The sequence below is a fragment of the Dryobates pubescens genome, chromosome 1 (genome assembly GCF_014839835.1).
Source record: "Dryobates pubescens isolate bDryPub1 chromosome 1, bDryPub1.pri, whole genome shotgun sequence".
Taxonomy (NCBI): Eukaryota; Metazoa; Chordata; class Aves; order Piciformes; family Picidae; genus Dryobates; species Dryobates pubescens.
The window spans coordinates 4648581-4662391 of NC_071612.1; the positions used below are offsets into that span (position 1 = coordinate 4648581).

General features: G+C 62.0%; 5 protein-coding genes across 6 annotated transcripts; 3 read left to right on the forward strand and 2 right to left on the reverse strand.

Annotated features, from left to right (window-relative positions):
• Positions 1–465: 465 nt before the first annotated feature.
• Positions 466–3511, reverse strand: TADA3 (transcriptional adaptor 3). The gene is made up of 8 exons (XM_009905910.2): positions 2954–3511; positions 2568–2818; positions 2284–2389; positions 1981–2122; positions 1729–1832; positions 1496–1605; positions 1191–1376; positions 466–1100 (listed from the first exon to the last, which is right to left on the reverse strand). The coding sequence occupies exons 1-8, from the start codon at positions 3158–3160 to the stop codon at positions 908–910; spliced, it is 1299 nt and encodes a 432-aa protein (XP_009904212.2). The 5' UTR covers positions 3161–3511; the 3' UTR covers positions 466–907.
• Positions 3512–3802: 291 nt separating this feature from the next.
• Positions 3803–6113, forward strand: ARPC4 (actin related protein 2/3 complex subunit 4). Its single transcript, XM_054180232.1, has 6 exons — positions 3803–3932; positions 4122–4240; positions 5075–5186; positions 5267–5362; positions 5501–5671; positions 5976–6113. The coding sequence occupies exons 1-6, from the start codon at positions 3930–3932 to the stop codon at positions 5979–5981; spliced, it is 507 nt and encodes a 168-aa protein (XP_054036207.1). The 5' UTR covers positions 3803–3929; the 3' UTR covers positions 5982–6113.
• Positions 6114–6781: 668 nt separating this feature from the next.
• TTLL3 (tubulin tyrosine ligase like 3) lies at positions 6782–10553 on the forward strand. The gene is made up of 12 exons (XM_054167822.1): positions 6782–6970; positions 7102–7191; positions 7231–7428; positions 7579–7707; positions 7790–7904; positions 7996–8112; positions 8332–8485; positions 8566–8714; positions 8786–9032; positions 9112–9550; positions 9632–9848; positions 10468–10553. The coding sequence occupies exons 1-12, from the start codon at positions 6830–6832 to the stop codon at positions 10551–10553; spliced, it is 2082 nt and encodes a 693-aa protein (XP_054023797.1). The 5' UTR covers positions 6782–6829.
• An 18-nt stretch (positions 10554–10571) lies between these two features.
• RPUSD3 (RNA pseudouridine synthase D3) lies at positions 10572–12589 on the reverse strand. Of its 2 annotated transcripts, none has more exons than XM_054180219.1 (9): positions 12462–12589; positions 12023–12090; positions 11901–11945; positions 11727–11823; positions 11533–11640; positions 11373–11457; positions 11174–11300; positions 10956–11086; positions 10572–10874 (listed from the first exon to the last, which is right to left on the reverse strand). In XM_054180219.1, exons 1-9 carry the CDS (start codon positions 12488–12490, stop codon positions 10695–10697), a joined length of 870 nt encoding a protein of 289 aa, XP_054036194.1. In that variant the 5' UTR covers positions 12491–12589; the 3' UTR covers positions 10572–10694. The 2 variants fall into 2 exon arrangements, with proteins under 2 accessions (XP_054036194.1, XP_054036193.1); XM_054180218.1 differs by having other exon boundaries at positions 10956–11095; positions 12462–12587.
• An 87-nt stretch (positions 12590–12676) lies between these two features.
• On the forward strand, positions 12677–13693 carry JAGN1 (jagunal homolog 1). The gene is made up of 2 exons (XM_009905911.2): positions 12677–12924; positions 13037–13693. The coding sequence occupies exons 1-2, from the start codon at positions 12836–12838 to the stop codon at positions 13497–13499; spliced, it is 552 nt and encodes a 183-aa protein (XP_009904213.1). The 5' UTR covers positions 12677–12835; the 3' UTR covers positions 13500–13693.
• The last annotated feature ends 118 nt before the right edge of the window (positions 13694–13811 follow it).

A 13811-nucleotide genomic window follows, 5' to 3' on the forward strand; every position in this document is an offset into this window, starting at 1 on the left:
CGCGCCAGGCGGCCTTGACGTCACAGGGAGGGGCGGGACCGTGACCAGCAGTGGCCAATGGGAGTTAGGTCGAGGGAGGGGGGGGGGAAACACGCGTGACCACAGGAACATGCGAGGGAGGGGGAAAAGACATGCGGGGAGCAGGGGAAGGGGAGGGGTGTAAGGGTCTGTGTTGGAGGCTGTGAGCCACAGCTGAGGCCCCTGTGGGGGCTAATGGCATCCTTGGGTAGACAAGAGTGGGTGTCTTGGGGACACGAGTGGAGGCTGCGAGGGCACAAGTGGGCCCCTCGGGTAGACAGGAGTAGCTGCCTTAGGGGGCACAAGCAGGGCACCCCACACTGAACTACAAGACAGTCCCAGCCCTGACGTTGCACCCAGAGGATCCACGCAGCTCACCCCCCACCCCAGCCTGGGCTCAGCAGTAGCAGAACCCACACACAAACACCCACCCCACGGTGCCCCCAGGCAGACCACACCATTGTTTGCACTCTGTCTTTATTGCCCACGAGCCCACTGCTGTGCTCCCCACTACAAGCCCTGCCTCCCCTTTTCCCTCCCTCCCCCTGAGAGCTGGGATTGCGCCCTGGGGCGGGGCAGGGGATCGTGGGAGCTGCACAGCAGCAGCCACCAAATCCACCCCCTGTGCAGGAGCCAGGCTGATGTCACCCTCCTAGAATAACCAGGGGAAGCAGGACAGGCCTCTGGCCACAGTGAGGGGAAGCCGCTCCCAGGAGGGACCCCTGCCCTTCTGCAGGGTCTGCAGCCCTCTGCAGAGAAGAGAGAGCAGCTGCGACCTGTCACCCAGGAGCAGACTCTCCACCCCATTCCCTGCCAGCACCCTGTGTGACAGGGGTACAGCCACCACCCCCAGAGTACCAAAGTCCACAGCAGAGGAAGGGGTCCTCAGCTACCCATCCAGCAGCTTAAGGATGCTTTCCCGCTCCTTCAGGGTCTTCCAGGCCTGGTCTTTCTCTTTCTTGGTGGGCGTGCGCTTCTTCTGCCGGGCAGCCATGATCTTGCGGAAGGCATCCATCACCTCGTTGTCAGCCATGCGGACACGCTGCCGCAGCTCCTGCCGGTGCAGCTCCTCTTTGGCCAGCCTGGGGGTACACACAGGATGGAGGGACACACAGCATGTCAGTCCCCATGGGGCAGCCTCCTGGTCTGTGCCCATTCCTGCCTGTTCTCACCGTAGCAGTTCGTGCTTCTTGGCACGGTTGTGTGCGCTGAGGGCCTTCAGCTCGGCCTGCCTCTTGCGCAGCTCAGCCAGCACCTCGTCCTCCGAGTCCTCAGCTGGCCGGTCCTCTGACTCCAGCAAGCCCTGAGCCACCAGCTCCTCCTTGATCCGCCCCTCCAGCGACTTTGTGTGAGGAACACTGCCAGAGTGGGAAGCAGGTACTGCCTACTGCACGCCCTTTACTCCCTGTGAAACACCGGGGCAGGGAAGCCACTGGTGCAAGCAGCACCAAGCCCTGGGCCCACCTCAGCTGCTCACCTGAAGGGCTTGTTCTGGCTGCGGGGAGATGTGCCAGCACTATCAGCTCCCGAGTCCTTGCCAGCAATCTCAGGGATGGGGGAGTCCTCAACAGGAGAGATGATGTTCTCCTAGGCATGAGAGCGCAGAGAAGGGTTACTGCACTGGGCCACAGTGGCACTGCTCCCCCAAGCCAGGCTGTGGCACTGCTCCACAGAGCCAGGCTGTGGCACAGCCCTATGGAGCTGCTTCACCTCAACAAGGGCCTGCAGGAGGCGCTGTGTCAGGGGCCCAAAGGGACAGCCATCCTCTGGCTGCTCATGCTGGGCTTCTGACTTCTTCAGAAGAGCATCAACATCTGGAAGAAAGCAGGAGGGGGAAAAGAACCCCAACACACAGAGGTGAGCAGCAAGGCAGGGCAGCTGCTACCCTGGAGGCACAGGACCAGGCCTGAGGTGCAGGTGCTGAACAGTCCCTTTGGTCAGAAAGGTGGGGGACAGGGGCACCTTTGGTGTCCAGCTCAGTCAGTGGCCCCAGGACACCTTTCTTCTTGTCAGCAGCAGCCGCCGCCCGGGCTCCATCCTTCTGCTCCTCCAGCAGGTCCTCCTGGGCCCAGCGCTGGGAATAATGCTTCCCCAAGGGTGGGATCTGCAAGAGCAGGTCTCAATACAGCTTCCAGAGCTCACTCCCACCCAGCACCACAGCATCATCCCCAGGCAGGAATGCTCACTGTACGGCATCAGATGGGAAAGGGAGAGAGAGTTGAGGACATGCAAAGGAGGTACTTGGTGGGCTTGGGATTTGTTCACCTTGTAATGCTCGGCCTCGTCCTCTGGTGGCTTGAGCAGCTCCTCCAGGACTCTGACCTCCTCGTTGGTGAGATCAGCACAGTATGGCTCCACTGATGCCCAGAACCTGTGAGGATGGAGGACCTGTGGAAGAGCTGCACAGGAACCCAACCCACAGGCGCTGGTATCTCCCACCCCCCACCCCTGCAAGGTATCTCCTCCCTCGGGCTGAAGGCAGCCTTTGTGCTTTGGTGCTTCAAGGAAGGAGACAGGTGATCCCCCAACACCCCCCAACAGCCACACACCTGTTGGGAGCATCATTTTTGGGAATGCGGGGCACATCAATGGGATCATCTTGGAACTCATATTCCTGGATCTTGGGCTGCAGGTTCTTGGACTTGGGCCGTCCAGGGCCAGGCCCAGTCCCATGGCCCCCTTTGCCCTCTAGCTTCTGCTTCTTGGGCTTCCCATGTTTGACAGAGGTGCTCACATCGTGGTCCTTGCTCAGCTTCAGGAACCGACGGTCACCCTTCTTGTCTTGCCAGTCCGTCAGGATCTGGAAGAGAGGAATGCCCTGTTGGGTTCTGCACCCAGAGCTGGGCAGAAACAGACTTCAGGCAGCCCCTTTGGCAGGAAGGCGTGGGACGGGGAGCTACCGTATGAGGAACCAACACACAGCTGCGGCCCGCACCTGGGTCTCGGCCTCCAGGACACGGAGGCGGCGGCTGGCAGAGGAGAGCAGGGTCTCCAGCTCCAGCTGCAGTGTGTCCAGCTCCTCGATGCCGATGCCGTCGTCCTCGGAGCGGGCCAGCACGGCTGTGTACCGGGGACACACCTTCACGTGGTCCACCGATTTAAAGTCGTGAAACTGCAGCGGGCAGTCCTTCAGCTCGCTCATGGCGGCGGGGACCGGGCGCTGGGGTCTATGGGGGAACCGAAGTGCGCGTGGGGTGTTATGGGGAAATCGGGGGGCTATAAGGGAACCGAGGACAGGGAAGGCTAAGAGAAAAGGGAGAGGAGCGGAAGGCTACGGGGAGCTGGGGAACATGGGGATGCTGAAGGGAACCCGGGGCGGGGCGGGGCGAGGAATGACCGAAGACCTGAGGGGAACAAGGGAGGGGGGAGGCACTGGAGCGCTGAGGGGAGCCGGAAGTGGGGGAGAGGGTCACCGGGGAGGCCCGAAGAGCGGCGAGGCCGCGGGGGAGGGAGCTAGGAGGGGGTAGGTATGTGGAAGCTCGGCACGCCGCGGGCCCGGGCCGGGCCTAGGCCGCTCGCCCCTTCCGGCCGCTATAGGCGGCGGGCGCCCCGCCCTGCGCGCCTCCCATTGGTCCAGCCGTCCCCGGCACCCGCCGTTCATTGGTCCGACCCTCTTTCCATCTCCCTTCCCTAATATGGAAGGGCTGACTAGCGCGTACCAAGCCTGGCAGGGTGCGGGGGGTGGCCGTGCAGGATCCCGCCGCCGCGGGCCGCTGCCAACGCAGCCGCTCCTCGACGCTCCCGTGTTTCCTTTCCTGTGGCCCGGCGAGGCCGCTCCGCCGCTGTCCGGGCTCTGAACGCGGGCGGGAGTCTCCCGCGGTCCCCCCTTTCACCGCAGTGGGAGTTCCCGCGCATCCTGGAAGAGGGGACCGGCCACTTCCGCCTACCAGGACTGGACCACAGCCGCCACCATGGTAGGGTGGGGGGCACCGGGCAGGGTCGGGTTGGGGAGGCAGCGGATGAGGATGAAGGGCTTGGGTGCGAAGGATCTGGGGACCGCGGCGGTGGCGGGATGAGCGGAGCCTGGGGCTGTGAATGGAGGGGCAGGGCGGGGGGTGGGGGCTGGTCCCGATCCAGGGGCTGATGCCGCCGTGTCCCTGCAGACCGCCACGCTGCGCCCGTACCTGAACGCGGTGCGCGCCACGCTGCAGGCTGCGCTGTGCCTGGAGAACTTCTCCTCGCAGGTGGTGGAGCGGCACAACAAACCTGAGGTGGAAGTCAGGTACGGGAGTTGGGGGGTGACGGACACTCAATGAGGCCCTGCTCTGTCCGGGCTGCCGGCTCTCGGGGGTACGTTGGCTGATTCCTGCCGCTATTGGCGGTCCCTGCCGGTTCTCTGGGCAGCGCGGGTGCAGCCCGTCAGGTCTCCACACCCACCGGCTGCTGCCTTAGTCACAGAGCTGGTGTCGGCCGGAAGACGAGGAGCTACAGAGAGGAGAGGAATCTTACTGGGGACTCAGGGTGGCTGTCCTGTGAAGAATATTTTCCTGTGAGGACAGGTTGAGAGAGTTGGGTTTGTTCAACCTGGAGAAGAGAAGCTTCCGAGAATACCCAGTAGCAGCTTTCCCGTACTTAAAGGGGGCCTGTCAGAAAGATGGGGACAGACTTTTTAGGAGGGCCTGCTGCAAGAGGACAAGGGGTGATGGTTTAAAAATGAGGAGAGATTCAGACTAGGTAGAAAGAATACATTTTTTTGTACTGAAGGCAGTGAAACACTGGCACGGGTTGCCTAGAGAGGTGGTAGATGCCCCATCCCTGGAAACATTCAAGGTCAGGTTGGAGTGGGCTCTGAGCAACCTGATGTAGTCATAGATATCCCTGCTCACTGCAGGGGGGTTGGACTAGATGACCTTTAAAGATCCCTTTCAACCCAAAATATTCTATGATCTGCTTTGGGGATGGACAGTTCCAGGAGGCAAAGAATGTCCTGTGGCTGCATGAAGCAAAACCTCCATCACTGTGATCTCAATAGCTCCCTGCTTGTGCACTCCCTATCCTGTTTTCTAGCTGGTAGATGCTTTCTTCTGTGTCAGCCCTGCCCTTTCTCTGCTCACAGGAGCAGCAAAGAGCTGCTGTTGCAGCCAGTGATCATCAGCAGGAATGAGAAGGAGAAGGTCCTCATTGAGGGCTCCATTAACTCCGTGCGTGTCAGCATTGCAGTGAAGCAGGTAAGGTCAGGGGTGTGGGCAGTGAGCTGGCAGCTCATGCCTGGTGCAGGGGAAATCTCACTTCCCTTTCCTCTCTCCAGGCTGACGAGATCGAGAAGATTTTATGCCACAAATTCATGCGCTTCATGATGATGAGGGCTGAGAACTTCTTCATCCTGCGCAGGAAGCCTGTGGAGGTGAGGTGGTGGAGAGGGGCAGAGCAGCTTCAGAATCTGTTCTTGTCAATGGAAGGGTCTCCAGTGCAGAACTAGGATGCAAGATCATGTGTTTGATGCTATGAATGCTCATCCTCAAGGCAATTCTTTCTTCCCCAGGGCTACGACATCAGCTTCTTGATCACAAATTTCCACACGGAGCAGATGTACAAACACAAGCTGGTGGACTTTGTCATCCACTTCATGGAGGAGATTGATAAGGAGATCAGTGAGATGAAGCTCTCTGTCAATGCCAGGGCCCGCATTGTGGCAGAGGAATTCCTCAAGAATGTGAGGCTCTGAACTGAGAGGAGAGGGGTCCCTTATTTCAGGAGCAGGGTGTAGGGCTCCAAGCCAGCATGGCCTTCATGGCCAGAACTCCCCTGTGCTATCTGTAGGGATGGTGGTGGTCCACTCAAGGTACCCCTTGAGGATGTGGGTGGGGAGAATGCCCTCAGGGGTGAGCAGCAGTCATGCGAGATGCAGCCCTTTCAGGCTGCCCAGTGACGAGGTGAGGTGATGGGAGAAGCTAAGCTATGGCTCTTCATGAGTGGCAGGAACTGACAGCTATGTGTCTTCTCCTCTCACTTTCCAGTTTTAGGCCGTGGTGCAGGACCCCGTGGCTCCCTGACGCTTGTGCCCGCCGGGCACCGTGCCTGTGCTTGCTCCCTCCGCGGCCAGGAGGCCAGGCCTCACTGCCCAGCGCCGGGCCGGGAGCAGCCTCCGCTTGTGGCAGGGCGGCCCCGGCCGCTGCTGCTGCTGCTGTCTCGTCTCGTTTTTTAAACGGTCTCGTTTGCTGTAACCGCTGTCTCTGCCTCCTCCCTCCCGCCGCGGCGCCTGCGGCACAAGGGGGGGGCGGGGCCTGCCGGGAGGGGGCGGGGCGGCCGTCATGGCAACCGCAAACAGCGGGGGATGGCCCCGGCCGTGCGGGCAAGCCTGGGAGCAGGGAGGGGGTTAGAAGGGCTTGAAAGGGGGTTGGTGGGTACCAAAGAGGCTCGGGGGTGTCTCTGGGTCACGAAAGAGTGTGTGGGGTGGGAGGCTGTGGGGTTTGGCTGGGGGTCTTGTAGGCAAGGGGTACTGCATGCCTGGCACTGGGGCTCTGGTGTCTGTCCTCACTTAAGGACAGTGGAGCCAGCGTGGTGGCCGGGCCTGGAGCTCTGCTTTCACAGCGGTGCCAGGCTTTGGAGGCTGTCTCCTACATCTCAGTTTCCAGTGGGGTGAGGAAACAGGACCTCTGTTTGGCACCTGGAGTGGCAGAGCACCTCTGCAGCCACTTTTGCCCCCAGACTGCCCCTCAGCCTGCCGTGCTGGGAACAGGGACACAGCAGAGGGCATACAGAGCACTGGCATGAAGCGGTTGGTGAACACTGTGCCAGGGCCCCGGGGCTCACTCAGGCCGAGGCAGGCAGGTAGGCAGGCACCTCACACCTCCCTGCCTGCTGTGGGGACATGGGGCCAGCAATCTCAGCTGAGGTTGTTCTTGCAGGGCAGGCAGCACCTGCCACCACTGGCCACCATGGTGACCACCATCCCTTGCTTGACTCTGAGCAGCTCAGAAGAGCCAAACTGCATGTGAAGAGGGCCATCAAGGTGAGGGGCCCAATTTCACACACTCCCAATAAGCCATGGCACCTCCCTTTATTGTATTTATGGTTCAGGGGTGAGAGTTGAACTGAAGGGACCAGTCACAGGTCAGGCTGAGCTCTTGGGTCCTTCCCTAGGAGAAGAAGATCTTCACTGTGCAGGGCCCCTACCCTGTTATCCGCAGACTACTGTGGGCCCGGGGCTGGGTGGAGAGGAAGCTCCACAGGGCGAGCAGCCAGCCCCAGCAGCAGCGTGGCATACAGAAGAAACTGCAGAAAGAGGAAGTAGGTGATGGTGCTAAGCAGTGGGAGGCAGTGTTGGACCTGCATTCAGAAGCAGCACACTGTGGGGAACAGCAGCCTCTGGGGACTACAGAGACCTTGCATGCCCGATGGCCACCTCAGGAGGAAGAAGAGGAGCAAGAGCAATGTATTGAGGACCTTGATGGCAACCATGACCTCATGGTTAGCTGAAAAGGCCAGATGTCAGCCCTGTCACAGACCCCAGCACCCTTCACCCAAGACTCCCAGCTGCAGGGAACAGCCTGGGTCAGGGGGTGAGCTTAGGATGTAGGGTGTCCATACCTCAGCACCTTGCCCCCCTCTCCCTTCCAGTCTCACCTGGTGCAGGACCAGGTGCCATACTTCATCTGGACCAACCACTGCAGTACCATCAACTGGCAGCTGTTGCGGCAGGACCAGGTGGTGAACCACTACACCCGGGTAGACGCTTTTGCCACCAAGGTGGGACCCTGGAGACCCTGGCTGGGAGGGAAAACAGTGGGTTGCAGGGGTCCAGCAGGGTCTGCCACCTTTTTCTAAACAGGATGGGCTGTGCCGAAACCTGCGAAACCTGCCCTGGTTTGCTCAAGCTGACCCTGACTCCTTCTTCCCTCGGTGCTACCGGCTGAGGGACGTGGATGAGCGGCAAGCTTTCATCGGTGAGCTTGGGGTTGGCAACCCCACCGTGCTCCAAGTACTCCTCTGTGTCCTGCTTGGGAGCAGGCAGGGATGATGCCCTCTCCTTTGCAGAGGACTTCCGCTTAACAGCAGCTCGCAGCCTGCTCAAAATGGCACTGCAGAGGCCTGGGGACACACTGGCAGGGCCCGCGCAGCAGCGCCCAAAATCCAGCAAGCAGCTAGGTGAGGGTGTGGAGCTGAGCTTGGGGCCAGGGAATGGGGAAGAGAGGTGATGGGGAGCTCAAGGATGTCTGATTGGAGCTGTGGCTAGGGACCCCCAGCTCCTACCCACCAGCCTCCTTATCGGTGCTCTGCCACCCATCCCACAGGGAGGCTCTTCTGTGACGCCAAAGGTGGCAAAGCAAGTGCCCATGAGTCAAATTCATTACTCTATGACTCCCACAGCAGGGCCAGTGTCCTCCCTGGTGGAGGTGGCCCTACAGATCTGTGGGCAGCACCTGGCCATCCTGAGGCACCAGGACATTGATGGAGACCTCACATTCCCCCGCATGACGGGCACCAACTGGGACCACTTCATCCAAGACTACTACCGTGTGGTACAGTGAGTGCCAAGCAGGATGGAGCGGGGAGACACCACAGCAGGGCCAGTGCTGAGCACCCCCCCCCCGTATCTCCCTGCAGTGAGGGCGCTGGGCTGGCACTGAGCAGGGCGCAGACAGAGCAGTGCCGGACCCTGCTGCAGTGCCTGGCAGAGCATCTGCCTCAGCTCGGCATGGAGGGCGACCACAATGTCTGGATCCTCAAGCCTGGGGCCAAATCCCGTGGCAGGGGTAAGGTTGGGGGACAGTGGGGGCGCAGGTTCCTTGCCAAGAAGGGGTCCCATCATCGCTGTGTCCCCCAGGTATAGTCTGCACAGACCGCCTGGAGGAGGTGCTGCGGCTGGGCGGGTGCTGCACAGCACCTTTGGCACAGGCGAACAGGTGGGTGGTGCAGAAGTACCTGGAGCGGCCGCTGCTCATCTTCGGCACCAAGTTTGACGTTCGGCAGTGGTTCCTGGTGACTGACTGGAACCCCCTGACCGTCTGGTTCTACCGAGAGAGCTACCTGCGCTTCTGCTCCCGGCCCTTCTCCCTGCGCTGCCTGGAACAGTGAGTGTCCCCCACCCCAGCATCCCCCACCCCAGCACCCTGGCACTCCACTGACCTGGCCCTGCTCTCCCTGACTCAGTTCTGGGCACCTCTGCAATGTCTCCATCCAGAAGCAGTTCAGAGCGGCACAGAGCCAGCGGCACCCACAGCTCCCCCCTGACCTGATCTGGTCCTGCCACCAGTTCCAGTCATACCTGGCACAGGCAGGGCAAGCAGGTGCCTGGCATGAGGTGATGGTGCCTGGCATGAAGGCAGCAGTGGTGGGCGCCCTGCGCAGCACCCAGCACCTGGTGGGGTCCCGCAAGAGCAGCTTTGAGCTTTATGGGGCTGACTTTCTCTTTGGGGAGGATTGCCAGCCCTGGCTGCTGGAGATAAATACCAGCCCCACCATGGCCCCCTCCTCGGCAGTGACCAGCCGGCTGTGTGCCAGAGTCCAGCGGGACACACTGCGCGTGGTCATCGACCGCAAGAACGACCCTGCCTGCTCTACTGGTGCCTTCGAGCTCATCTACAAGGAGGTGGGCTGTGGGGGGCTGGAGTTGCAAGGCAAGCACCAGCTAGGCACCCTGAGCCCCCACTGAATCCGTATTTCCCCATAGGCAGCTGTGCCCACGCCCCTGTCCATGGGGCTGAAGCTGATGGTAGAAGGCCGCTCTCTGAGGAAGCGCCAGCCGGCTCAGCACCAATCCCAGGCCAAGCTCCCCACTGCTGTCCCCACCATCCTCCTGCCCCCTGTGCACTCCAGCCGCTCGGGCAGAGCTATCCATGGCCCCCAGCCAGGACCAACGCAGGAGAAAACCGCTCTTCTGGGACGATGCAAGTGCCACTGCCTCCCCAGCTCTGCCACCCCAGCACCACCGCAGCACCTGGGCTGGTGTGCTGAGTGCCACAGGGTGCTGCAGCAGCTAAGCACTCCTCCAGACACCTCTGCCCGAGCTTCCTGTCTTTCCCCTGCCCAGGGTGCCTGTTCCACCACTCCCAAAAGCCCCCAGAAGCCCCACAGGCCAGCTCTGTCATCCTCTCCTGCCAGGGTGCTGTGCCTACCTGGGCTGGCACTCAGCACCTGGATCCCAGGGCAGCTGAGCCCCATTGTGGGAAGGAAACACAGGGCAGCTCCCAGGCGTATATAGAAGACAGCAGGGGACATCATCCTATGTCAGCTGGGCTAAAATGGAGACATCCAGCTACCCATCACCCCAGCCAGTCCCCACCGCTGGGCAGGGGCACCCACCAGTGGGGCTGCAAAACACGTCTGTGACAGGGAGCCTGGCTCTATCTCTCTGTGTGTGGGAGGGTTGTGAGCACAGTGGGGGCTGCACACAGGATGTGGCTGTGGGCAGGAATTGAGGCCACTGTAGTAGTTCCTCTTCTGGGGGCAGAGAGTGGGCAGGAAAAGATGCCTCAGCTCCTGCCTGCCAATGCTTGCACCTGGCAGACAGAGCCATAGCAGTGGTGACACCACCACAGCCCAACACTAGGAACCAGGTCAGGCATGGAAGCAATAGCACCACCTCTACTTGAGAGGTTGGTGGTTCCAGCAATACCATGGAAACAGGGAGAATGCATGCCAAGAAAAGAAACTGGCACTAAGCCACCCCTGTGGCAGGTGGGGATTTAATGGTGTGGCAGAGGGGAGTGGGTTGGTGGGTCCTCCTATGGGTGCTAAGGCTCCTTATAGCCAGGCAGCCCTAGGCACTGCAGGGTGTGCAGGAAGTGGGGTGGTGGTGGGGCACAGAGTGGGCCCTGGGGCAGCACCAGCTGCTGCAGGTGAAGGTGCACTGGGAGATGATGGAGCTGCTGTGGGGAGAGCCCCAGCCGGCCCAGCAGCTCCTCATCCAGCACCTGTAATAGAAGGGGAAATCTCAGTAGGGTGCACAGGGGCCATGCTGAGCCCCACCCAACATCCAGCCCCTCACCACATACCTGTGTGCGGGTGGGGGTGGCCTCAGGTGGCAGGAGGAAGGGCACCCCCAGCACCCTGCCCACACGGGATGAGTATTGGTGGTCACCCAGGGCAGGGCAAAGCAGCAGTGTCAGGTGCACCAGGAGCTGCTCTGGGAAGGCTAGAGGGAAATGGGTTGGGGAGTGGGATTGTGCCGGTGAGGGGCACAGGATGAGGAGGTATTTGGGAGGGCACTCACCTGTCTTGGGCTGCAGCTGGAGGAGGGCACAGCCCCCTGCAGCACCCAGCACTCGGTAGCGTGTCAGGGTGCTCTTCACCTCCTTCCTGGCCAGGCTGCGAGGCCCTGGGACTGGCACTGGCACCACCTGCAGCAGCACTGCCCTCAGCTTCCCCTAGTTCACCTTTCTGCAACCCTCAGCACCCCAGCCCCCACTTACCGTGGCAGCATCACCTTGCTGCTGCCAGCGCAGCCCCGTGCGGATCTCACCCTCTGCCTCTGCTGGTACTCCCACAGTGACAGCGCTGTGGGGAGAGGGGGTGATGAGGGCATAGGTGATGCACCCCCCAAGCTGGTAGGGTGGGGTCCCAGGGACTCACTGGTACGTGGCAGGGTACTGTCCTCTCCGTCGGGCATCAGTGAAGAACTGCTGGAGCTGCTCAGTAGCACGGTGGCAGCTGGATAGGAGGATGAGGCCAGAACACTCCCTGCAGGACACAACAGCTCTGAGTCCTGGGGAGCTGGGGGCCTGGTACCCCTTTGATTCCTCTCCCCCAGGACATCCCAACCATACCTGGTGGGGGCCTTCACCAGGTGGAGCTCAGCAGTGAGGCCCAGGCGTCGCCTGAGTGACGGCAGCAGCACCGACAGGCTTAGCTCCCCGGGACGGCCTGGGGAGAGGTGGTGTCAGCACCCACCAAACCCCACTTTCCCAAGACAGATCCCCACAGCCTCATCCCACACTCACCCAGGATGGGCAGACCGGGGGGCTTGTTCAGCGCCAGCAGGGCTCCTGGTGAGGGGACGCCTGATTAGGATGTGGCCCTCCCTGCTGTCCGCCCTCCCCAGTGCCCCTGCCTCCCCCGGTACCTTCCCGGTGCACCACGGAGGCCTCCAGCAACCTCAGCACCTCCTCGGAGCTCAGTGGCCGCCCCCACCTGCAAGGGATGCAGTGCGTGGGTCAGCCCTTTCCCGGCAGCGGGTTCGTCCCCAGCCACCGACCCTGTGTGTCCCCATAGCCCAATGCGTGTCCGTATATCCGACCCCACACCCACCGACCTGCCTTCCCATGCATGCCCCTGTACTCACAGCCACTGTGCACTCATCTGCGCACCCCCACGCTTGCCCTCGCACGCCCCGCACTCGCCCAGCCCCTCCGTCCTCACGCACACGGACCCCCACGCGTGTTCCCCCCTAGAACCGCTCTGCCCCCAGCCATGTGCCCCGAGCGCGCGTACTGCTCCACGACCTGGCCCCGCGCGCCACCACGCGCGCAGCCGCGCGCCCGGACGCCATGGCAGCACTGCACCTGCGCGAGGAGCGCCCCGCCGAGGCCATAGAGCCGAGCCTCCGGGCGTGCAGAGCGGCCGCTCGGGCAATCGCAGCCGGCGACCGCGGCCATAGATGGGCGGAAGTGGGGACAGAGCGCCCCGCTGGCAGGTTGGGTACTCCGCGCCGGATCGGCGGATTCCCGGGGGGTGTCAGCTGTGGGGGCGCCCGGGGGCTGACCCGGGGGTGTCGGGCGGAGGCAGGGCGAGGGTAAAGGGGTTCTGGGGCTGTCACTGTGGGAAGGAGGCTCGGGAGGACAATTATAGCCCTCAGCTGCGGGGCCGGTGCTTGCCCCGGAGGAGCTACCAGAGGACCGCTCTCACTCCTCAGGCCGCGCCTTCCCAGGATAGCAGGATGGCCTCCCGCGGGGGTCCCCGCGCCACTGGCACAGATGGCAGCGACTTCCAGCACCGAGAGCGGGTGGCCTCGCACTACCAGATGAGGTGGGTGTCCCGCCACTGCGAGGACCTGGCAGCCCCCCTGGGACTCTGGGGAGGGGGGAACGGGGCCACGTCCCTCCTTGGAAGCACTGACGGCCCTGCGCTCTCTCCCCAGTGTGACCCTCAAGTCGGAGATAAAGAAGCTGATCTATACCCACGTGTGCATCTGGCTGCTGCTGATGGCCCAGATGTGCGTGGGGCACCTCAAGCTGCTGCCCCACGACCAGGTGGCCATGCCCTACCAGTGGGAATACCCCTACCTGCTCAGCATCCTGCCTTCCCTCCTGGGCCTTCTCTCTTTCCCCCGCAACAACATCAGCTACCTGGTGCTCTCCATGATTAGCACTGGTCTCTTCTCCATGGCTCCCCTCATCTACGGGGCTATGGAGATGTTCCCCATGGCACAGCAGCTCTACCGTCACGGCAAAGCTTACCGCTTCATCTTTGGCTTCTCAGCCGTCTCTGTCATGTATCTGGTGGTGGTGGTGGCTGCCCAGGTGCATGGCTGGCAGCTCTACTACAGCAAGAAGCTGCTGGACTCCTGGTTCACTAGTACACAGGAGAAGAAGAAGAAATGAGAGAGGGATGGGTGACCTCTGTGACTGCTGGAGCTCCACAGCTGAGGCCAGGAGGGTGGCTATGGTGCAGCTCCGGCAGGTGGGGGGATCGCCGGGGACCAGCGGGGGTGTCTGAGCCATGTCACGGCTCCAGGCTCGCATGCAGGGAAGAAAACCCAGGGATGAGGAGGGTCCTCGGAGTGCCGTGCTCCCTTCTCTGCGTCTGTGGAAATAAAGTTTATTCCGCACTACCACGCGTGTCCGCGCCGCAGGAAGCACCGCCTGCCGGGGGGAGGGGGCCCGTGGGGCCACACGTGCCAGCGGAGGAATGCG

Bases quoted from the DNA above. Each gene is read 5' to 3' on its own strand.
- RPUSD3 (XM_054180218.1), bottom strand. From the start codon at position 12,490: ATGGCCTCGGCGGGGCGCTCCTCGCGCAG. The intron at 11,301-11,372 runs GTAAGTGGGGGC...GTGCTGCTGCAG, and splicing joins AGCAAGGTGATGCTGCCACG to GTGGTGCCAGTGCCAGTCCC. The intron at 10,875-10,955 runs GTATGTGGTGAG...CTTCTATTACAG, and splicing joins CCACCCCCACCCGCACACAG to GTGCTGGATGAGGAGCTGCT.
- TTLL3 (XM_054167822.1), top strand. From the start codon at position 6,830: ATGGGGCCAGCAATCTCAGCTGAGGTTGTTCTTGCAGGGCAGGCAGCA. The intron at 7,192-7,230 runs GCGAGCAGCCAG...GGCATACAGAAG, and splicing joins TGGAGAGGAAGCTCCACAGG to AAACTGCAGAAAGAGGAAGT. The intron at 8,715-8,785 runs GTAAGGTTGGGG...TGTGTCCCCCAG, and splicing joins GGCCAAATCCCGTGGCAGGG to GTATAGTCTGCACAGACCGC.
- TADA3 (XM_009905910.2), bottom strand. From the start codon at position 3,160: ATGAGCGAGCTGAAGGACTGCCCGCTGCAGTTTCACGACTTTAAATCG. The intron at 2,123-2,283 runs GTGAACAAATCC...CTGCTCTTGCAG, and splicing joins ACGAGGCCGAGCATTACAAG to ATCCCACCCTTGGGGAAGCA. The intron at 1,377-1,495 runs GTGAGCAGCTGA...CCACTCTGGCAG, and splicing joins AGCCAGAACAAGCCCTTCAG to TGTTCCTCACACAAAGTCGC.
- JAGN1 (XM_009905911.2), top strand. From the start codon at position 12,836: ATGGCCTCCCGCGGGGGTCCCCGCGCCACTGGCACAGATGGCAGCGAC. The intron at 12,925-13,036 runs GTGGGTGTCCCG...CTCTCTCCCCAG, and splicing joins GCCTCGCACTACCAGATGAG to TGTGACCCTCAAGTCGGAGA.
- ARPC4 (XM_054180232.1), top strand. The intron at 5,187-5,266 runs GTAAGGTCAGGG...TCCTCTCTCCAG, and splicing joins TCAGCATTGCAGTGAAGCAG to GCTGACGAGATCGAGAAGAT. The intron at 5,363-5,500 runs GTGAGGTGGTGG...TTTCTTCCCCAG, and splicing joins TGCGCAGGAAGCCTGTGGAG to GGCTACGACATCAGCTTCTT.